General features: G+C 40.8%; 1 protein-coding gene across 9 annotated transcripts in view; it reads left to right on the top strand.

Moving 5' to 3' along the window:
- Positions 1–24068, top strand: part of senp6a (SUMO specific peptidase 6a) — a 160230-nt gene that overhangs the window by 15357 nt on the left and 120805 nt on the right. For 5 of the 9 annotated variants that reach the window (XM_072581154.1, XM_072581152.1, XM_072581155.1 and 2 more), the window contains exon 2: positions 10493–10592. The exons of 2 other annotated variants lie outside the window; for them this stretch is intronic. In XM_072581154.1, coding sequence (XP_072437255.1) covers positions 10493–10592 — 100 coding nt within the window. Of the gene's footprint in view, positions 1–10492; positions 10593–24068 lie in introns of those variants that run through there. 2 more of the 9 variants (XM_072581160.1, XM_072581161.1) reach the window with 2 other exon arrangements.

Here is a 24068-nt window from a genome sequence, read left to right as displayed (position 1 = left end):
CTGGAGCAGGTGATACTTGAAGCTAGGTGTCCTGGTCTGCCCTCTTTCTAGTTAGTTTTATGCCAGACTGTTCAGACATGTTATAGCACAGCTCTGAAATAGATGGGACTTGAACACGGGCCTTCAGGCCTAGCATGTTTGCAACTATTACTGTACCTCAGAGGGTTAACCCTGCTCTTTGTAATTATTTTTGAATCACCCTATTCAGAAATGTTATGACATACCTCTGGAACAGGTGGGACTTGAACCCAGGCCTCCTGGTCCAGGGATATAGACATTATCACCATGTCCCAAAAGGGCACCTTGTTTTGTTTCTCGCAGCTTACCTTCTATTGGCTCAGGTGGTGAGATATATTTGTGGTTTGGTAAGAAGTTGGCTTGACAAGCTTCCTCTTGTTCGTACTTGCTCTGCAGGACAATATGGTTCTGGAGAATATGTAACGTGAGATTTGTCATCTATGGGAGTACAAAGCAGGTGGTCAGATCAGCTGCATATTATGCACTCTGTTTGACAGTCAACAAAATTTGACCACATTGGAACCGTATGCTAAAGTTTATAGATCACCAATAGGTTCATGGGTGACTGTAATCAGATTCTTGATTTTAATGTAAGAGCAAAGTACTACAGATGCTGGAAATATGATTTAAGGACTCTGAACTGAAACATTAGCTCTTCCAGTACAGATTCTGCTAAACTACTGAATTTTGCAGTATTTTGTGGTTTTATTTTGGATCTTAGTATTCTGGTTTAAATGTTTTAGCATCACATACCATGATTTTACTGCATTCACGTCCAAATAAAGCTTAGGATTCTGGGCATTTTTAACCATTTGAGGGAATCTTGTAATGTGATTCCATCCTTGTGATTTAAGAAACATTAAAACTCATGATTAGGAAATCTTCAAGCATAAATTTTTTTTATGGATGAGACATTAAACTAAGGCTCAATCAGCCTGCCGAAGTGGATACAAAAGACTCCACTTCACTTCAAGTAGGGTTATTCTTGTCCTGACCAATCTTTGTCCTCAAATCAACCATTGCAAAAGGAGGTTATTTAGTTAATATCAGTTTGAGCATAGCAAGCTCCCATAAATGAGAAAATTGGCTCCTATAATTTCTACATTAAAACAAGAACATTACAAGGACAATGCATCAAATGTACTTTATTGCCTACATAGTTTAAAGTAATCATGAAAATGTTACATAGACTCAAGTAAATAGTTTTGTAAAAGTCTTGCATATGACTGGGAAATGAATTTCAGTTTAATTTTTGAAGGGGGTTGAATTAATTACTGCAGCATTTTTTCCCAAAAATTTACCATATGTACAATTATTAAAATTTTTTGTGATTAAGTAACAAACATTACATTTACAAGGCGCTCGAAGTTGAGATCTGTCCATAATCGGACCTTGTAATCATACATGTTTTTATGTCTGTACTCTGGCTATACATTTGGTTGGTTTTTTTTAATGCGTTTTCCTGTGGTCTTTCAAGCTGCTTCCCATCTGCTGCTTTTGGTTTTATACCCTTTTTTAGTCATTGCATTGTTTATAGGAGCAAAGGAGTAATCCTTGAAAACATATGATTTTTTTAATCATCCATATTTTTTGTATTTTCTCTTTTTTTGCTTTCCTTTTACTTTCTGAAGTGTTGAAATCTAAAGGTATCCAATGGAAGCAGAATGCAATTGGTTAGATTGAACTAAGTTTACTTGATTAGTCTAGTTGCTTAAATTGTTTCTAAAGTACACTTTTTAAAAAAAGTAACAGTTATTTCTCAATGTTGTAAATCAACATTGAGATATTTTGATTGTTTTCCTCATGTATTGATTCAAGAAATACTGTTGTTGACGGTTTGGATAATGTTGCAGCTTTTTCAGGAGAATGTGCGCTCATTTGTGCATAGAGAAAGATTTGGGCTCTTAACCTTTTAGATATATAGTAATAGAAAAGAAAGACGCTTTTCACAGGACCATTTTTTATGGAGTATGTATCTCCAATTAAAAGCTCTCCAGCAAACCATATGATTACTGAATATCATCTAATCCTAATTTATTGGATAAGTGACAGTAATGGCCAGGACAGAGGAGTGAATGTTCCCAGTTTGCTATTCTTCAAAATTATACCAAGTTTTTTTCCGTTCAGCTTGGAGTGCTGTCAGATTCTCACTTTTAACATCTCAGTGAAGAACATCTTTAGCAGTACAGCAGTACTTCGCTTAGGATCACTTATGTCTATTTCTTGATAGCCTCATTCTTACAGAAGAGGTAAGAATGGGGAGGGACAAGTTCTATTTCACACACAAATAATTAACCAGCAACCTGTGTTATAAGCCAGTACATTTGATAGTCACATTTCTCATTGCCTGAAATTTCAAGAAGTGCAACTTTTCATGTCAAACAGAAAACAAAATATTGCAAATGTAATATTTGTAATACTCATCTGTAATTGTCAAAATAGCTTCAAGTCTGAAAACGCATTCTTTGTAATAATTAACCGGTAGGAGAATGGTGGAAATTGAAAAGATTGTTTTAAAAACTGTATTTTGAAAGATAGCAGTTTGTTTTCGAAGTAACACTTAATCATGAATGGTTTCAAATGTTGGAAGTGTTTTTAGATGCCAGTATTTTCCAGATTTTCAATATAGTCAGATTGGTATTTAATTATATAAAGCAAGAATAATTTCTTTGGTCCGAACTCATACATTTGATACTCAGGAATGTCTACTGAATAAAAAGAAAATAACTGTCCAGTTGGTGTTTCTATTTGTGTACTCTCCAGTTGCTAAGATCAAAGAACATGCAACTATACAGTTTGGGAATGGGCCCTTTGGCCCACAATGTTGTGCCAAACATGATGCCAGCTTAAACTAATTCCTTACGTTTGCTTTTGGTCCAAATCCCTCCATTCCTGGCATATTCATGTGCTTATCTAAAAGTCTCTTAAACGTGTCATCCCGTTTGCATATCAGTCAAAGCAAACACTCAAACACAATATGGTTCGACCTTCACCTTTATTCCGAGCCCTGGAGAGAGCGCGATTGCCCATGTACACAAAGACATGAGTTCTCTGTCTTCTCTCTTTAAGGGGTTACAGAGGAACCTTAATTATATGAATATCCGTTATCTGAATTTCTGATTATCTGAAGAAGATCTCAATCTCGATAGAAATATTTACGCCAAAGAGCTGTTTCCAACACTGATCATGTCTTTTGTTCACAATGATTAAAAGTGAACTCAGCTTACTGAAATGCTGCCGAGAACAGACCTGGATGTTGATGGGAGCCCAAATGACTGATCTCACGCGTGCTCTCTCATACTTTCCTGGGAGTGCTACAGAGTTCTACCCCCTTCCCCAGGTAATCTCTCCAACATTGTCCTGCAAAGGGCAAAGGTGGAACTTGTCAAAAATGTGTGTGTGTGTGTGTATGTGCACACGCATGCGCGTGCTATTTTGAGACTCACCCCAAAGGCTGACCCGGATGGTGGGGTGGGGGGGAAGCTGGGGGGTGGTGTGGTGGGTGCAGATGTTGGGGGGAGGAGTTGGACAAAGTTGTGGGGGCATGGTTACACGGGGTTGGGGGTGTGGGCAGGGGGCAGACGAGAGGTGATGGAGTTATATTGGATGCTTGCATTCATTAGCTGAGGTGTAGAATGTAGGAGCAAGGAAGTCTTGTTACAACTTTATAAAACATTGGTTAAGCTACAGATGAAGTAGTGAGTGTGGCGACCAGAACTTCATAATCAGGCGGGTGTGATTGCATTGGAAAGGGTGCGGAGGAGATTCACCAGGATGTTGCCTGGGATAAAAAAATCTGTTATAAGGAGAGACGAAATAGTCTGGGTTTGTTTTTCTTGGAGCAGTGGAGGCTGAAGGGGGAATCTGATTGAGATACACAAAATTGAAAAGCATAGGCAGAGTAGGTTGTGAGAAACTCTTCCCCATGATATGTGTGTGTAAAGCTAGACGACACAAGTTTAAGGTGAAGCAACAGTTTAGAGGAGATCGGAGAGAGAATTTTTAGACGCAAAGGGTGTTAGAAATATGGAATGTGCTGTTTGAATGGGTGGTGAAGGCAGATACTTCCTAAATGTTGTGGGAGTATTGAGATAAGTATTTGAAGTGCCAGGGCATTGTATACTTGGTCAAAGGACACAACAATGAGATTAGTGTAGTTTGGTGTTCGTTGGTTGACATAGGCATGGTGGGCCAAAGGTCCTATTTCTGTGCTGTAGGACTCTTTGACTCAAGGAAGGAGGCCTTTAGGTAAGGGATCAATTAATTATTATGGTTTGATTATGATTAGATTAGATTCCCTACAGTGTGCTGATTAATTTAAGGATTTTTTTCCTTTCAATTTAAGTCTATGTGTCAAAGATTAGTGGTAAACCAGGGGATTGAGAGAGTTTCAAAATTCAATAAAGAAAAGCAAAAGAGAAAATAAACCTGAGTATAAGCTAGCAAGTAATATATAAAAAGACATTGTAAGAACGTCATTAGATATGTAAAAAGGAAAAGAGTGAACATGAGCCTTTTAGGGAATGAGGCTGGGGAAATAATAATGGTTAACCAGGAAATGAACAAATATTCTTCTTTAATCATTGTGTAGATGACTAACAACATCCCAAAAATACTAAATAATAGTAGTAATGTCTCAAAAATCCTAGATTTTGGAAAATTCCTAAAGGATTGGAAAACTACCAATAAACAATGATTGGTCAAAAAGAGAGACAGACAAAATAAAAACAGGTAACTAATAAGCTAGTAAGCATAACTCTTGGGGGGGGGGGGGGGGAGGAAGGTCTGTTATCATGGGTCTAATAACAATATTTAGGAATGCGTAATATAATGAAGTAGAGACAGCATAGCTTTGTGAAGGGGGATTTATGCCTGAGAGGCTTATTAAAATTCTGAAAAAGTCACAAACAGTAAAGACAAAGGGGAACCAAATGATATAATATTATTGAACTTCCAAAAGATCTTATAGAAGTTAAGAGTCCATGGTGTTGGGGATAGTATACCAGCTTGGATAACCAAAAGAAAGCAGAAAAGTCTGTATAACTAGGTCTTTTTCTCGTTAGCAAGACGTAACTAGTACAGTGTCACACATTTGGTACTGGACTCCTAACTGTTTACAATCTATATTAATGATTTAGATGCAGGAATAGAAAGTACTATCGGCAAATGTGCAGGTGACACTAAATTAGTTAGGAAAGTAAGTTGCAACCAAGAAATAAGAAATTAACAAGTGGTTATAGATAGATGAGGTGAATGGGTCAAAATTTGGCAGATAAAGATTAATGTGGTTAAGTGTGAGGTAATCTGTTTTGATTTGAGGAATAGAATGGCAATTTATTATCTAAAATGGAGAGAAAATTCAGAGCTCTATGGTACACAGGGATTTGGGTGTCATTCTGCATGAATCACAAATAGAATGCAGATACAGGTAATAAGGAAGGCAAATGAAATTTTGGCACTTAGTGTAAAAGGAATAGAGTAAGAAAATGTAGAGCAATGCTGATGTAACTATCCAAGGCATTAGTGAGACCACTTACTTGAGATGGAATACAAATGTATTGGAGACAGTTCAGAAGAGGTTTACTAGATTCATTCTAGAGATGAGGGGTTTGTCTGATGAAGAAAGCTGAACAATTTCATCCTATACTCTTGAGTCTAGAAGGATGAGAGTAGATCTAATTGTATAAAAGATGCTAAAGGGGATTGACAAAGTAGACCTTTGATAAGGATATTTATTCATGGGACGATCTAGAATGAGAAGCCATAGTTTTAAGATTAGGTGTAGCAGATTCAAAACACAGATAAGGAGAGATTACTTATCTTGCAGGGGCATGAATCCCTTTTGTTCATTCCCCAGAGTCCAGTGGATGCTGGGACATTGAGTAAATGGGTTAGTGTTATGGAAAGCAGGCAGGAACGTCGAGTTGAGGCCAAGATAAGCATGATCATATCAAATCGGGCAGGCTTGAGAGACTAAATTGTCTACTCTTAATTATTATGTTGTTATATATATTCGTGACTTGGATGATGTAACTTAATGCATTGTAGACAGGTGTGCTGGGAAGGCAAGTGTCAGACTGCCACCAAATTAAGTGAGTGGGCAAAAAGTTGGCAAATTGAGCACAATGTTGGAAAATAGGTTATGCATTTTGACAGGAATGGAGGAGCTGAATATTACTTAAATGAGGGTTTTGAGAGTCCTCACACATACATCACAAAAGACTGGCATACAAGTTCAGTGGGTAGTAGAGAAGACAAATGGAATGTCAGCCTTTATTTCAAAGAGGGTAAAAATAGTGAAGTCCACATTAAGTAGTTTTGGACCCCTTAGCTAAGAAAAATTTGTACTTGTATTGGAGTCAGTCCCAAGAAAGTTCACACGTTAATACCAGGTGTGGAGGTATTTTCTTATGAGGCGAAGTTGAGTAGTTTGGACCTGTACTTATGAGAGTTTAGAAGAATGAGAAGCAACGTTATTGAAATACAGAATTATCTGGGGGCTTGACAGTGATTGTTTCCCCTTCTAGGAAAGTCTAGAACAAGAGGGTATAATCGCACAGAAAGGGGTTCACTCATTTAAGATAGAAATGTTATGGAATTTATTGTGAGGATTACAAATCTGTGGAATTATTTACGGCAAAGAGCTGTTGAGGCTTTTTAAAAAAAAATGTTTAAAGCTGTGAGAGCGTTTCAGTGATAAGGCAATTGAGAGTTATCTGGATAGAACGGGAGTAGAGTTGAGGATTATCAATTCAACCACAACTCTATTGAATGGCAGAACAGATTGTATGGGCCAAAAAGCCTACTTCAGCTCCTCCACCTTATGGCCTTATTGATATTTCAGTGAGTGCATTGCACGGTAACACGCACTTCAAAAAGACATGACCCCCTCTCCCTCATAACCCTACACACGGATGAAAAAAAACACCATTTCGACTGGGACAACATATCTATCCTGGGACAGGCTAAGCAAAGACATGCCAGAGAATTCCTAGAGGCCTGCCACTCCAAACACAATGCCATAAACCAGCACATAGATCTAGATGCCATCTATCTACCCCTCAGAAAATGAACTGGAAATGACATCACCACACACCCCAGGAACCCCATCCAGGAGAAAGATATAAATAGAAAGCAGGAGACAACAGCTTCGCTTCACTTGGAGGTCGCCACTGATGATGTTACCTAGCCAGGTAATGAAACGTCTGGATATCAAACCTACAGCTCAGCGAGCAAACCTACACCCTAAACAATGTTGCTCAGTCTGCAAATACTTGCTACAAATGTGTTCACTCTGGACCTTGGTGTCTCGTAGCTCCCACATGCTGCAGCAACAATGTAGCACCTACCTGCCATACCCACCATACTGCAATTAATTTATCAATTAATCACTCCAATATCCTGCTCTTTGTTATTAATATGAGTATCAATTTTTTACTTTGCAACCCAATTTTAAAAAAAAAGGAATAAATAAACTAGAGACCTAATCTTTAATGTCAATGTAAGGAATGTTCGCCAGTCCTACTTAGCAATCAACTTCTTTGTTTAGGTAAATATAACCAAGTATCTGTCTCCTACCTCTACTTAACTCTTTGAGATGTTCAACTCTGGTACTGCGTTGAAAGCTACATTCAGTGCTAAGTTGGCTGCTTACATAAGCTCTCAACAGAAACTGGCTTTGCTCATTCACTTAAGGATCCAGTTTCAACTGGTTGTTAATTAATCAACTTTCACTGCAACTCTTTTTTTTTAGAAAAGAAAACCTTGTTTGAGGCTGGTGTCCATTAAAATTTAAATTATACATTTCAATTTAACTGGAATTTTTGATATTCCCCCATCTCCTATCATTTTAGACTTCTTATTTAAAAAAAAGCCGACTGGGAACCCGTTGAACTGCCACCAGTCAAAGCCACTGTCAGTAAACTTTTTTTGTTTTTTACAAGTCTTTCTGAAGTTTGGAAACACTGTCAAATGGTGGATTTCCAAAACCCCATTTGGCATAGATTTTTCAACCCCATTTGCATTCTGAAACATATATTTTATAATTATGATGTGTATAAATACACTTATTAGTGCACTGTCAGATTTACTCAGCTATGAACATGTGGGCATCACAAGTTTGAAACAGTTTATCCAAACCAGAAGAGTTTCTGTTCAGTTTGGTTTTCTCTTGTGGTAATCTGCTTGGTTCTAGTGTTACTCTGGTCTGCTATGCTAGATCCTTTGACAGCCCAGCTCCTACCCAGCTCCCCTGAAAGACAAAGCAGGGGATATGTCTTGTGTCAAAATAATGTACTTCCATGTCACATACCAAAAGTTTAATGTTGTACATCAATATGTAAAAGACAGCAAATTGTGGTAAATTTGCTCTGGCCAGATCTCAGCAGTATTATTTACAAAATTAGACTGCACCTTTCAGAATGGATTTGAAGGCTTTGAGGATGTGTTGTAGAATGACACTCCAGATGGGATATCTTCAGTTTTGTGGAGAGATTATAGTACATGAGATTTTAGAGAAGACCAGGTGAATCAGAGACCTGTCAAAGTACTGAAAATTAAGGAGTTTTAGTACTGTTGGTTAAAATATACAGTTTTGTCTGGTATGTAACTTAAGCTGGAAATCATGGATTTAAGACCATCTCAATTGAATTCAATTGGGCATGAGAGGAAATTCCTTCGCACAAAGCATTGTTGAGATCTGGAATGTGCTACATCAATGACTACAGGAAGCAGATTCCATATGAATTTTCAAACAGTTCGGGAATTTGTACTTAGGACTAATTTGCAGGATTTAGCAAAAATATTTGGAGGCAAGATTAAATTGCACAGCTTTTGCAAAGGACTTTAAAAAAACATGACTCGCTGAATAACTGCCTCATACACTGTTGATCCCATGATTGACAACCAAAAATGGGGAAGGGATGCTTGAGGTAGTCAAATCAGATCACTGGTGTATGTCTATTTTTTTTGTGCCAGAGAGAATTATGGAAGTCCTATTCCGAGGCCATGCTACAGCTTATGGCTTTTGAATTTAAGGTTTCAAATGTTAGTGTGTTGGAGAAATAGCAAGCTTGAGAGCCAAAGTAGTAAGCAAAGTAGGAGGCCGAAGGGTGACCTTATTTACAAAATTATGAGGGGCATGGATAGGGTAAATAGGCAAAGTCTTTTCCATGGGGTGGGGGAGTTCAGAACTAAAGGGCATAGGTTTAGGGTGAGGGGGAAAGATATAAAAGAGACCTACGGGGCAACTTTTTCACGCAGAGGGTAGTACGTGTATGGAATGAGCTGCCGGAGGAAGTGGTGGAGGAAGTGAGGACTGCAGATGCTGGAGTCCCAGAGTTGAAAAATGTGGTGCTGGAAAAACACAGCAGGCCAGGCCGAGGAGCAGGAGAATCGATGTTTCGGGCAAAAGCCCTTCTTCAGGAATGTGGTGGAGGCTGGTACAATTGCAACATTTAAAAGGCATTTGGATGGGTATATGAATAGGAAGGGTTTGGAGGGATATGGGCTGGGTGCTGGCAGGTGGGACTAGATTGGGTTGGGATATCTGGTCAGCATGGATGGGTTGGACCAAAGGGTCTGTTTCCATGCTGTACATCTCTGACTCTATGAATGGTTACTGTTGAATTGTTGAAGCTTGGAGATGTGGCAAGGAAACAATTATTCGGTGAATGTGGGAAACTCAAAGATGGCCAGTTGATTGTGACTGTCATCTCTTTTGATGATGGCAAGGTTTTGAGGGGCAGGCTTTGGAATTTATAGGAGAGGAGTGGATTAAACTTGGGCATGGATAGATCAAACCAGAAGTGCAAATGGTGAATGGGAACCAGTCAGTAAAGATGCTGAACTTAAGCTGAATTTCCGTTGCAGTCAAAAAGTCGTTGAGTTAATGCAGATTGGTTGCATGCAAGTTGGTTCACAGTGAAGTGTGAGCACATAGGGACTTAAGAATCGCAATTCAGTAGGGGTTTGATTGAAATTTAGGGAATACTGAGAGCCCTGCTAGAGTAGACATGGAGGAGATGTTTCCACTAGTAGGAGAAACTAGGACCTGAGGGCACAGCCTCAGTAAAGGGATGACTCTTCAGAACTGAGGTGAGGAGGAGTTTCTCCAGCTGGAAGTTGGTGAATCCGTGGGATCCATTACCACAGACTGCTGTGGAAATCAAATCATTAAGTGTATTTAAGGTAGGTTCTCCATTATTAGGGGATCGAAGATTACAGGAAGAAGGCAGGAGCATGTGATTGGCAAATATATCAGCCATGAATGAGTGGTGGAGCAAACTCAATGAGCCAAATAGCCTAATTCTGCTCCATTACCTTATGGTCTTGTAGTGAACATTTCCATACCTATTTACAACTAAATTTAATGTCGCAAAATAGTGTTTTCTAGCTAAGCATCCTTGCATATTAAAGGGACAGGAAGTAGTTGCTTGTCTATTTTCCATCTGAACTCTTTCTGATTTTGTTTCAGCTTTGGATAGGTCATCAGCTCAAAGTGATTGTGGCTTTAAAAGTAAGTGGAGCTGTGAAGAGCTAAAGAAAGAAGACTCTGCTGTGAATACAGAAAAGAAGTAAGGAGGATTAATCAAGTTATGAACAACTGGTTTCTGGTTTATGTTTAATCTTGCATGAAAACAGAGTCATGCAGTCATAGAATATGGAAATAGACTCTTCGGTCCAAGTGGTCCAAGCTGACCATGTTCCCAGACTAAATTAATCCCACCTGCCTGTGTTTGGCCCATATCCCCCCAAATCTTTCCTATTCATGTACTTATCCAAATGCATTTTAAATATTAGAACTGTATCTGTGTCCACCACTTAGTCTGGCAGTTCATTCCACAGCACTGTGTAAACAAAAACGGTTCCCCCCATGTCCTTTTTTAAAATGCTTCTTTTCACCTTAAAAATATGCCCCCTAATTTTGACCATTCACTCTAGGTAACAAAACCTTACCTTGTCTATGCCCCTCATGATTTTATAAATCTCTGTAAAGTCACTACTCAACTTCCTATGCTCTAGTGAAAAAAGTCTCAGCCTAATTTTATAACTCAAACTTCCCATTCCCAGCAACGTCCTTATAAATCATTGCTGAACCCTCTCCAATTTAACAATATTCTTCCTATAGCAGGTGTATAGAATTGTACACAGTACTCCAGAAGAGGCTTCACCTCCAGTATAACCTCAATATGATATCCCAACTCGTATATTCCAAGGTCTGAACAACAAAGGCAAGCGTGCTAAATGCCAGCTTAACTGCCCTGTCTAACTGCGATGCAAATCTCAAAGAATTATGTACCTGAACTCCTAGCTCTCTCTCTGTTCCGCAATACTACCCAGGCCCCACCATAAATCTGTCAAATTAAACTCCAACTGCCCTCTTCAGCCCATTGACCCAATTGATCAAGAGATCTTTGTAATCTTAGGCAACCTTCTTTACTGTTCACTTTACCACCAATTTTGGAGTCATCCGCAAACTTATTAACAATGCCTCCTATACTCCTATCTAAATTGTTTATATAAATGACAAACAAAAGTGGAATGCTGCTTCTCATAGGCCTCCAGTCCAAAAACCAACCCTCCATCACCCTCTGTATACAGAGTCTAAAAACCAATCCTCTGTATCCTACCTTCAAGTCAATTTTGTATCCAATTGGCAAGCTCTCCCTGAATTCCATGAGATATAACTTTCTTTAATTAGTCTACTATAATTTTGGAATGAGGAATAGGGGGATCTCACTGACTGAGCCCCTTGATTGGTGTTGTTAACCTTGGCCAATCAGTGCCTGGGCTGACAGATATAAATGGGAGATTCTGAGAGTCTCCTAATTCATGGGACTGACTCTGAGCTGGCTGGTCAGAGCCCATATATTGCATGTAGCCCTGGTGATGGGATACTGGCGTTTATGCAGTTATTTCATAGAGTAAAACGTTTGACAAGGTTCCACATGGTAAAGTCCATGTTAGCAATGTCTACCATTCTGTTCTCCTCAATCTTTTTGGTTACTTCCTCAAAAAACTCAATCAAGTTTGTGAGACACAATTTCCATTGTTCAAAAACCATGCTGTCTATCCCAGTGTATAGAGTTAGCTAAAGTGAACAGACTTGGCCTCTCCGAATGGATGTAAATCCTATCTTTCAGACGTCAAGCTCACAGGTCTATAATTCCCAGGCTTCTCCTTATAGCCCTTCTTAGATAAAGGCATAATATTAACCACCCTTCACTGCTCCAGCACCTCGTGGTTATAGATGATACAAATAATTCTGTTCAGGGCATTGAAATTTCTTCCCTATCTTCCCACAGCATCCTGGGATACACCCAATTAGGTCCTGGCGATTTATTCAACTTTGTTTTTCTAAGACCCGCAGCATGAAGTCTGTAAAGTGAACTGTTTTAAAAACATCAATATTTATTTCCCTGAGTTCCCTAGCCTTCATTTCTTTTTCCACAGTAAAAACAGACATGAAAATTAATTTAGTATGTCTCCCATCATCTGAGGTTCAACGCATAGTTGACCTTGTTTATCTTTAAGGGGCCCTATTCTCTCTGTTATAGAGCCATAGAGATGTACAGCACGGTAACAGACTCTTCGGTTGCTCTTAATGCATGTATAGAATCTCTTCTGGATTATCTTTAACCTTATCTGCCAAGACTATCTCATATCTCCTCTATGCCTTCTTGATTTCCCTCTTAAGAATGCCCCTACACTCTTTATATTCTTCAAGAGGTTCATTTAATCCCAATTGTCTATATTTAATATATGGCTTTTTCTTACTCTCAACTAGAACCTCAATATCTTTATTCATCCATGTTCGTAATTCTTATTCGCCTTGCCCCTCACTCTAACAGGAGCATAATGCCTCTGAACTCTTGTTATAACACTTTTGAAAGTTTCCCAGTTGTCAGACATTCTTTTACCTGTAGACAGTCTATTCCAAACAACTTTTGAAAGTTCTTGTCTCCTACCATTAAAATTTGCCTTACTCCAATGAGAACATTTATGGAAATGTTATCCTTTATCATAACTATTTTAAAGCTAATAGAATTATGGTCTCTAGTCCCACAGTGTTCCTCTACTAACACTTCAGTTGCTTGCTTTGCCTTATTTCCCAAGAGAAGGTCAAGTTTTAGCTAATTGCATTTTTCATATCTTGATTGTTTTTATAATATCCCATTGACAGCTGAATTTTATGTTGGTGAGAAATGCCATTTCAATATAGCAACTATTACTGATTTACTGTTCTAGTGCAGTAAAATCCCATAAACACCCTTTGGCAAAAAGGTAAATTCATACACTGATTCTTGCAGGCAGAAGGGAACAACACCCATAGTGATTTTAGAGAAGGTCAAGGAATCCTTCACTGAAGCTTGCAGTATTTCTGGACTCCAACATCTAGTGCTAATAACAAACTGGAAAAACCCTGAATTGGGAAAACTGGCCACTCCCCTTCTGTTGTTGAAGTAGACTCCTCAGCACGTCTTCTTTTACGTCCTCTCTTTGAAAAAAACCATGGACAAAATAATCTTTTTAAAGTGACAGCATTATCGCATACCTCAGTATAAACTTTCGAAGAAGTGATTGTGTAGTGCACCTGCAAGCAATTTTGTCACCAATTTCCATTGATTTTCCTGATGCAGATTCAACTCTGTAACTATTGCTCTTTAATAACATTAACAAATGATTTAATCTTCATGTTGATTGGGTTAATCAAATTGGAAACAGTAGCTACAACAACCAAATCATAGTCCACTGGAGATGTCATGGAGCCACCCAGACAACAGGCTATTTTGGATTAGGTATTGGGATTTGAGGCAGGTTTAATAAATGGGAAACATAATAAAATTTAATACTCATTTCAACAATGAGAAATTGCATCAGAGCAGCTGTGTTTTCTTTAAATGAAGTGAATTACACTGAAATGAGTATAGAGTTAGCTAAAGTGAACAGACTGACAAGCAGAGGGGGTGGGGTGGCAATGTTGGTAAGGGATGATATTCAGTCCCTTGTGCGGGGGGACCTAGAATCAGGGGATGTAGTCAGTGTGGATAGAGCTGAGAAATTCTAAGGGTAAAAAGACCCTCTTGGGAATTATCTACAGGCCCCCAAACAGTAGTCTGGATGTCGGATGTAAGTTAAATCAGGAGCTGAAATTGGCCTGTCGCAAAGATGTTACGACAGTTGTTATGGGGGATTTCAACATGCAGGTAGACTGGGAGAATCAGGATGGTATTGGACCTCAAGAAAAAGACTTTGTAGAGTGCCTCTGAGATGGGATTCTTAGACCAGCTGGTGCTGGAGCCGACCAGGGAGAAGGCAATTCTGGATCTGTTATTGTGCAACGAACCAGAATTGGTCAGGGACCTCGAAGTGAAGGAGCCATTGGGAAGTAGTGACCATAATACAATAAGCTTCAATCTGCAATTTGAGAGGGAGAGGGTACAATCTGAAGTGACAATATTGCTGTTGAATAAAGAGAACTATGGAGCTATGAGGGAGGAGCTGGCCAAAGTTCAATGGTGCAATACTTTAGCAGGGAGGACAGTGGAGGAACAATAGCGGATATTTCTGTGTATAATGCAGAAGTTGCAGGATCAGTTCTTCCAAAAAGGAAGAAAGATCCTAGGAGGAGGAATGGGTGGCCGTGGCTGATGAGGGAAGTTTAAGAAACATATAAAGTTAAAAGAGAAAAAGTATAACATAGCAAAGATAAGTGGGAAGCTTTTAAAGAACAACAGAGGATTACTAAGAAGGAAATACGCAGAGAAAAAATGAGGTACGAAGGTAAACTGGCCAATAATATAAAGGAGGATAGTAAAAGTTTTTTTTTAGGTATGTGAAAGGCAAAAAAATGGTTCAGACTAAAATTGGGCTCTTGAAGACAGAAACAGGGGAAAAAAGAAATGGCAGAAGAATTGAATTGGTACTTCAGATCTGTGTTCACTGGGGAAAGACACAAGCAATCTCCCTGAGGTAACAGTGGCTGAAGGACCTGAATTTACGGGAATTTATATTTGCCAGGATTTGGTGTTGGAGAGACTGTTAGGTCTGAAGGTTGATAAGTCCCCGGGCCTGATGGTCTACATCCCAGGGTACTGAAGGAGGTGGCTCGAGAAATCATGGATGCGTTGGTGATTATTTTCCAGAGTTCGATAGATTCTGGATCAGTTCCTGTGGATTGGGGGGTGGCTAATGTTGTACCACTTTTTAAGAAAGGTGGGAGAGAGAAAACAGGAAATTATAGACCAGTTAGTCTGACCTCAGTAGTGGGAAAGATGCAGGAGTCTATTTTAAAGGATGAAATTACGACACATCTGGATAGTAGTAACAGGATAGGTCAGAGTCAGCATGGATTTATGAAGGGGAAATCATGCTTGACTAATCTTCTGGAATTTTTTGAGGATGTAACTCTGAAGATGGACAAGAAAGATCCAGTAGATGTAGTGTACCTGGACTTTCAGAAAGCTTTTGATAAAGTCCCACATAGGAGGTTAGTGAGCAAAATTAGGGCGCATGGTATTGAGGGCAAAATACTAACTTGGATTGAAGGTTGGTTGGCTGATAGGAAACAAAGAGTAGTGATAAACAGCTCCATTTCGGAATGGCAGGCAGTGACCAGTGGGGTACCGCAGGGGTCAGTGCTGAGACTGCAATTTTTTACAATATATGTTAATGATATAGAAGATGGTATTAGCAATAACAGTAAATTTGCTGATGATACTAAGCTGGGTGGCAGGGTGAAATGTGATGAGGATGTTAGGAGATTACAGGGTGACCTGGACAAGTTAGGTGAGTGGTCAGATGCATGGCAGATGCAGGGGTAGACCATTTAGGGCAGAGATGAGGAGAAACTTCTTCACCCAGAGAGTGTTGGCTGTGTGGAATGCTCTGCCCCAGAGGGCAGTGGAGGCCCAGTCTCTGGATTCATTTAAGAAAGAGTTGGATAGAGCTCTCAAGGATAGTGGAATCAAGGGTTACGGTGATAAGGCAGGAACAGGATACTGATTAAGGATGATCAGCCATGATCATATTGAATGGTGCAGGCTCGAAGGGCAGAATGGCCTACTCCTGCATCTATTGTCTGTTAGCAGGAATGACCGTAAGCAAACAATGGCAGATGTGGGCGGCACGGTGGCACAGTGGTTAGCACTGCTGCCTCACAGCGCCAGAGACCCGGGTTCAATTCCTGCCTCAGGCGAATTTGCACGTTCTCCCCGTGTCTGCGTGGGTTTCCTCCGGGTGCTCCGGTTTCCTCCCACAGTCCAAAGATTTGCAGGTCAGGTGAATTGCCCGTAGTGTTAGGGAAGGGGTAGATGTAGGGGTATGGGTGGGTTGCGCTTCGGCGGGGCGGTGTGGACTTGTTGGGCCGAAGGGCCTGTTTCCACACTGTAAGTAAGTAATCTAATCTTAGGGAGGTATTTCATGACTCAGCAAAAATACATACCAGCAAGGAGGAAAGATTCCAAAAGAGGGATAAACCAATTTGGTTAACCAAGGAAGTAAAGGAGAGTTTTTTTGTTGAAAGAAAAGCATATAAGGAGGCCAAAGTTGAAGACCGGGATAAAGTCCGAATCCGGCAAAGGAAGACTAAAAGGAGAACACTAAGAGAAAGAGAAAGATTAAACTTTGAGGGCAAACGAGCAAGGAATATGAAAACGCCTAATAAGAGCTGCTTTAAATATATGAAAAGGAAAAGAGGGGTGAAAATGAATCTGGGTAGTCAGTTTTGGGGAACAAGGAAATGGCAGCGGCATTAAGCAGATAATTTACATCAGCCTTTATGGTAGATATTTCAAACATCCCTTTTAATACAAAAAGATATAGGACAGTACTTGAGTGCCATAACTATCACTAAAGAAATTGTATTGGACGCAATAATGGGGCTAAAAGCAGTTGAGTCCCCTGGCCTTGAAGAAAGATGTAGCTTTAGAGATAATGAGATGCATTGGTTATAATTTTCCAAAAATCTTTGGATTCTGGAGAAAGACCAGACGATGGAAAACTATAAAGTGACACCCCTATTCAAAAAGGAAGGGAAGCAAAAAGCAGATAACTATATAGGCTGAATAGCCTAGTAACTGTTGTTGAAAATGTGTTGGAATCAGTCATACGTAATTGCAGAACATTTGGAATATCATAGTCCAATAAAGCAGAGTTTGCATGGCTTCATGAAAGGGAAATTGTGTCTATTTTAGAATTTTTCAAGGAAGTCTCAACCAGAGTAGATTGAGGAGAGCCAGTAGATGTGTTGTATTTGGACTTGCAGAAGGCATTGACAAAGTACCTTGTAAAAGGTTAGGTCACAAGTTAAGAGCCCATAGTGTTGGGGGTACTTTGTTGCTGTAGGTAGGGAATTGGTCAGGAAAGAGTGAGTGGGATAAGGGGTTCTTTTTCAGGTTTGCAGCTTGTAATCACAGGGATCGCAACTGCATACAAAAAAATTCATGACTTGGAGAAAGGAAGTGAATGTACTGTAGCCAGATTTACAAGTGACACAAAAATTGGTGGCAAGGCAGAATTCAAGAGGGATACAAACAGTTTATAGAGATATTGATGGTTAAGTAAGCTGGCAAAAAATAGTAAATGGAATGTAATGTTGGGGAAAAAGTGACATTGATTTTGGAAGGGAGAACAAAAGAACTGTATGATTTTAAATGGAGAGAAACTGCAAAATGAAGCCTCACAAAAGGACTTGGAGGTACTTGTGCAAGAAACAAAGATAGCACAGGTGTAGCAGGTAATCAGAAAGACTGATCAGCACGATGGCTCATGATCAGCACGATGGCTCATGATCAGCACTGCTGACTCACCTCACCAGGGACCCTGGTTTGCTTTTAGCCCTGACGGACTGATTGAGTGGAGTTTGCGTGCTCTCCCTCTCTGCGTGGGTTTCTGCTGTTTTCTCCCCATAGTCCAATCATGTGCAGGTTAGATGAATTACAGTCAGAGATGTATAGCACAGAAACAGATCCTTCAATCCAACTCGTCCATACCGACCAGATATCCAAACATAATCTAGTCCCATTTGCCAGCACTTGGCCAATATCCCTCTAAACCATTCCTATTCATGTACCTGTCCAGATGCCTTTTAAATGCTGTAATTGTACTAGCCTCCTCCACTTCCTCTGGCAGCTCATTCCATACATGCACCACACTCTGTGAAAAAGTTGCCCCTTAGGTCCCTTTACTCTCTTTCCCGTCAATGCCTTCTAGTTCTGGACTCCTCCATCCCAGGGAAAAGACCTTGTCCATTTATCCTATCCGTGCCTCTCGTGATTTTATAAAACTCTGAGGTCACCCCTCAGCCTCCGACACTCCAGGGAAAACAGCCCTAACCTTTTCAACCTCTCCCTATAGCTCAAATCCTCCAACCCTGGCAACATCCTTGTCAATCTTTTCTGAACCCTTTCAAGTTTCACAACATTCTTCCGATAGGAAGGAGATCAGAATTGCATGCAGTATTCCAACAATGTCTAACCAATGTCCTGTATAGCCGCAACATGATCACCCTCCTATACTCAATAGAAGAAAGCACACAAAATGCCTCCTTAACTGTCCTATCTACCTGTGACTCTACTTTCAAAAAACTATGAACCTGCACTCCAAGGTCTCTGTTCCGCAACACTTCCCAGGATCTTACCATTAAGTGTATAAGACTTGCTCTCATATGCTTTTCCAAAATGCTGCACCCCTCATTTATCTAAATTAAACTCAATCTGTCACTCCTCAACCTATTGGCTCTTCTGATCAAGATCCCATTGCACTCTGAGATAATCTTCTTCGCTGTCCAGGGTTAAAGAAAACCCAAAGCCTTTTATCATATATAAGGAGCAAGAGAATAACTAGAGAAAGGGTTGACCCACAGAAGGACCAAGGAGGTAAGATATGCATGGAGTCAGAGAAAGTGGGTGAGATTCTTAATGAAAATTTTGCATTGGTATTCACAGGCAGAGAGGGACATGGCGGATGTTGAGGTTCAGGATAGGTGTTTGATTACTCTAGTTCAAGTCAGCTCAAGGAGGGAGGAAGTGTTGTGTATTCTAAAAGGCATTAAGGTGGACAAGTCCCTTGGTCCGGATCAGATCTATTCCAGGTTGCTGAAGGAAGTGAGAGGAAGTAGCTGAGGCTTTAATAGATATCTTTGCAGCATCCTTGAAAACGGGGGACTGGAGAATTGCTAAAGTTGTAAACTTGTTTAAGAAGGGTAGCAGGGATAATCCAGGTAATTACAGACCTGTGAGCCTGATGCCAGGAGTAGAGAAGCTACTGGAGAATATACTAAGAAATAGGATATATACCCATTTGGAAGAAAATGGGCTTATCCGTGATAGGCAACATGGTTTTGTGCAGGGAAGGTCATGTTTTACAAACCTAATAGACCTCTTTGAAGAGGTAACAAAATTGATTGAGGGAAAGGATGTAGATGTCATATACATGGACTTTAGAAAGACGAATGATGAAATTCCCCATGGTAGGCTGATGAAAAAGGTGGATAAATCCCCAGGACATGATCAGGTGTACCCGAGAACTCTGTGGGAAGCTAGAGAAGTGATTGCTGGGCCTCTTGCTGAGATATTTGTATCATCGATAGTCACAAGTGAGGTGCCGGAAGACTGGAGGTTGGCAAATGTGGTACCACTGTTTAGGAAGGGAGGTAAAGACAAGCCAGGGAACTAGACACCGGTCAGCCCGACCTCGGTGGTGGGCAAGTTGTTGGAGGGAATCCTGAGGGGCAGGATATACATGCCTTTGGAAAGGCAAGGACTGATTCAGGATAGTCAACATGGCTTTGTGCGTGGGAAATCATGTCTCACAAGCTGGATTGAGTTTTTTGAAGAAGTAACAAAGAAGGTTGATGAGGGCAGAGTAGTAGATGTGATCTAAGGTTCCCCATGGGAGACTGATTAGCAAGGTTAGATCTCATGGAATACAGGGAGAACTAGCCATTTGGATACAGAACTGGCTCAAAGGTTGGGACAGAGGGTGGTGGTGGAGGGTTGTTTTTCAGACTGGAGGCCTGTGACCAGTGGAGTGCCACAAGGATCGGTGCTGAGCCCTCTAATTTTTTTGTCATTTACATAAATGATTTGGATGCGAGCTTAAGAGGTACAGTTAGTAAGTTTACAGATGGAGGTGTAGTGGACAGTGAAGAGGGTTACCTCAGATTACAACAGGATCTGGACCAGATGGGCCAATGGGCTGAGAAATGGCAGATGGAGTTGAATTCCGATAAATGCGAGGTGCTGCATGTTGGGAAAGCAAATATTAGCAGGACTTATACACTTAATGGTAAGGTCCTAGGGAGTGTTGCTGAACAATGACACGTTGGAGTTCAGGTTCATAGCTCCTTGAAAGTGGAGTCGCAGGTAGATAGAATAGTGAAGAAGGTGTTTTGGTATGCTTTCCTTTATTGGTCAGAGTATTGAGTACAGGAATTGGGAGGTCATGTTGCGGCTATACAGGACATTGATTAGGCCACTGTTGGAATATTGCGTGCAATTCTGTTCTCCTTCCTATCGGAAAGATGTTGTGAAACTTGAAAGGGTTCAGAAAAGATTTACAAGGATGTTGTGGTTCTGTTCGCCGAGCTGGGAATTTGTGTTGCAGACGTTTCGTCCTCCATCTGAGGTGACACCCTCAGTGCTTGGGAGCCTCCTGTGAAGCGCTTCTGTGAGGTTTCCTCCGGCATTTATAGTGGCGAACAGAACCACAACAACGAGCACCTGAGCTACAAATCTTCTCACAAACTTTGAATTTACAAGGATGTTGACAGGGTTGGAGGATCTGAGCTATAGGGAGCGGCTGAACAGGCTGGGGCTGTTTTCCCTGGAGCGTCGGAGGCTGAGGGGTGACCTTATAGAGGTTTACAAAATTATGAGGGGCATGGATAGGATAAATAGGCAAAGTCTTTTCCCTGGGATCGGGGAGTCCAGAACTAGAGGGCATAGGTTTAGGGTGAGAGGAGAAAGATATAAAAGAGACCTAAGGGGCAACGTTTTCACGCAGAGGGTGGTACGTGTATGGAATGAGCTGCCAGAGGATGTGGTGGAGGCTGGTACAATTGCAACATTTAAGAGGCATTTGGATTAGTATATGAATAGGAAGGGTTTGGAAGGATATGGGCCGGGTGCTGGCAAGTGGGACTAGATTGGGTTGGGATATCTGATCAGCATGGACGGGTTGGACTGAAGGGTCTGTTTCCATGATGTACCTCTCTATGACTCTGAGTCCAGAGTGTTCGAGCTAGCGAGACCTGGTTGAGCAACAAGAGACAATAATAGTGGAAGGGAGCTTCTCAAAATGGAGACCTGAGACTGATGTGGTGTCCCGCAGAGATCCGTGCTGGGACCACATGCATAAATGATTTGGAGGAAGGTTTCGGTTGCCTCATTAGCAAGTTTGCTGATGATACAAAGATTGGTGGAGTATCAGGTAGTGAAGGGGACTTTCAGAGAATACAGCAGAAGAGAGAGAGATTGGAGAATTGGGCACAGAAATGGCAGTTGGAGTTCAATCCAGGCAAATGTAAGGTGATGCAGTTTGGAAGATGCAATTCCAGAGCGAACTATACAATAAATAGAAAAGTCCTGGGGAAAATTGATGTACAGAGTGATCTGGATATTCAGGTGCATTGTACGCTGAGGGTGGCAATGCTGGTCAATAGAGTGGTCAAGAAAGCATACGGCATGCTTTCCTTCATTGGACGAGGTATTGAGTACAAGACTTGGCAGCCCATGTTACAGTTATATAAGACTTTGGTTTGGCCATATTTGGATTACTGTGTAGAGTTCTGGTCGCCACATTACCAAAAGGATGTGGATGCTTTGAAGAGGATGCAAAGGAGGTTCACCAGGATGTTGCCTGGTATGGTGGGTGCTAGCTATGAAGAGAGGTTGAGTAGATTAGGATTATTTTCATTGGAAAGGAGGAGGTTGTTGGGGGGGGGGGGGGGGGGGGGCGGGGAATGGGACCTGATTGAAGCCTATAAAATCATGAGAGGTGTAGGCAGGATGGATAACAAGAAACTTTTTTTTTCCCCCAAGTGGAGGACTCATTCACTAGGGGTCACAAGTTCAAAGTGAGAGGAGAAAAGTTTAGGGGAGATATATGTGGAAAGTTCTTCACGCAGAGGTTGTTAGTAGGGGCGGGAACGAGAGCGTAGTTTAAGATGCATCTAGTCAGATCCATGAATGGGCAGGGAGCAAAGTGATACAGACCCTAAGAAAATAGATTTAGATGGAGGATATGGATTGGCGCAGGCTTGGAGGGCCGAAGGACCTGTTCCTGAGCTGTATTACTCTTTGTTGACTACACCTCCAATTTTAACTTTCCAAACATAGACTGGGACTGCCATAGCGTTCAAGGTTTAGATGAGGAATTTAAGTGTGTACAAGAAAATTTTCTGATTCAGTATGTGGATGTACCTACCAGAGAAGGTGCAAAGCTTGACCTACTCTTGGGAAATAAGACAGGGCAGGTTACTGCGGTGTCAGTGGGGGAGCAGTTTGGGGCCAGTCGTCATAATTCTATTAGTTTTAAAATAGTGATGGAAAAGAATAGACCAGATCTAAAAGTTGAAGTTTGAAAATGGAGGAAGGCTAATTTGGCAGTATTAGGCAAGAACTTTCAAAAGCTGATTGGGGGCAGATGTTTGCAGGTAAAAGGACAAGTGGAAAATGGGAAGCTTCCAAAAATGAGATAACGAAGAGCCTTTGGGTGAAAGGCAAGGCTGGAGGTGTAGGGAATGCTGGATGACTAGAGAAATTGAGGTTTTGGTTATGAAAAGAAGAAAGGATATGTCAGATACAGACAGGAGAGAACGAGTGAGTCCTTAGAATATAAAGGCAATAGGAGTATACTTGAGAGGGAAATCAGGAGGGCAAAAAGGGGACATGAGAGTCCTTTGGCAAATAAGGTTAAGGTGAATCTAAAGGCTTTTTACAAATACATTAAGGGCAAAAGAATCTCTAGGAAGAGAATAGGGCCTCTCAAAAGATCATCAAGGCAGCCGATGTGTAGAGCTGCAGGAAATGGGGGGGATTCTAAACGAGTATTTTTCATCCGTGTTTACTGTGAAGAAGAACATGAAAGATATAGAATGTGGGGAAATAGCTTGTGACAGCTTGAAACATTGACTGTACTGAATTGTCCGTACTGTCCAGGGATGTAGGGAAGTCTTACTGTAACTGTACAGATGAGACAACATCTGGAGAATTATGAGCAGCTTTGGTCCCATTGTTGAAGGAAGGATATAATTTCATTGGAAGCAGTTCAGAGAAGGTTTACTAGGATGACCCCTGGTATGGAGGGATTGTCTTGTGAACAAAAGCTAAAACTACTCACTAGAGGTTGGAAGAACAATAATGATCTCATTAAAGCATATAGGATTCTTCAGGGACTTTACAGGGTAAATGCTGAGAGAATGTTTCCCCACATTGTATAGCCTAGGATCAGAGGGCATAGCCTTCAAACAAAGGGTGCCAATTTAACACTGAAATGAGGAGGAATTTCTTCTGAGGGTTGAGTGTCTTTGGAATTCTTCAGAGTTGTAAGGGCAGGAATGTGGAAGCGAGGAATGTTGTGATCCTATTGACTAGCAGCGCAGGTTTGAGTGGTCGAACGGCCTTGTCTGGTGTTCCTCTCTTTTATGGTCTTGTAAGTGTTTATACCAATGATTGCATAGATTCTTGTTATTCTGTGTGGTCAACATTGATTCCCATTATTTGGTAGATTTAAATGACGCAGAACACATTGGTCAGAAGCTGTGCTTGTGTGAGTCACCATTTCTTTTGGCCAGGTAATTTATTTTACTCAGCTCAAGCAAGAATCAATTGAAATGGACATAGGGTCATAATCATACAACTTGGAAGCAGATCCTGCAGTCCAACTCGCCCGTGCTGACCAAATGTCCCAATCTGATCTAGTCTCATTTGGCCCATTTCCCTCTGAACCTTTTTTATTTCTATACCTATCTAGGTGCCTTTTAAATGTTGTAATTGTACTTGCCTCCACCACTTCCTCTGGCAGCTTGTTCCATACACGCACCACCT

The sequence above is a fragment of the Chiloscyllium punctatum genome, chromosome 11 (genome assembly GCF_047496795.1).
Source record: "Chiloscyllium punctatum isolate Juve2018m chromosome 11, sChiPun1.3, whole genome shotgun sequence".
Lineage (NCBI taxonomy): Eukaryota > Metazoa > Chordata > Chondrichthyes > Orectolobiformes > Hemiscylliidae > Chiloscyllium > Chiloscyllium punctatum.
Note: the sequence above shows the minus strand (reverse complement) of the source record. Positions and strands in the feature narration are given on the sequence as shown.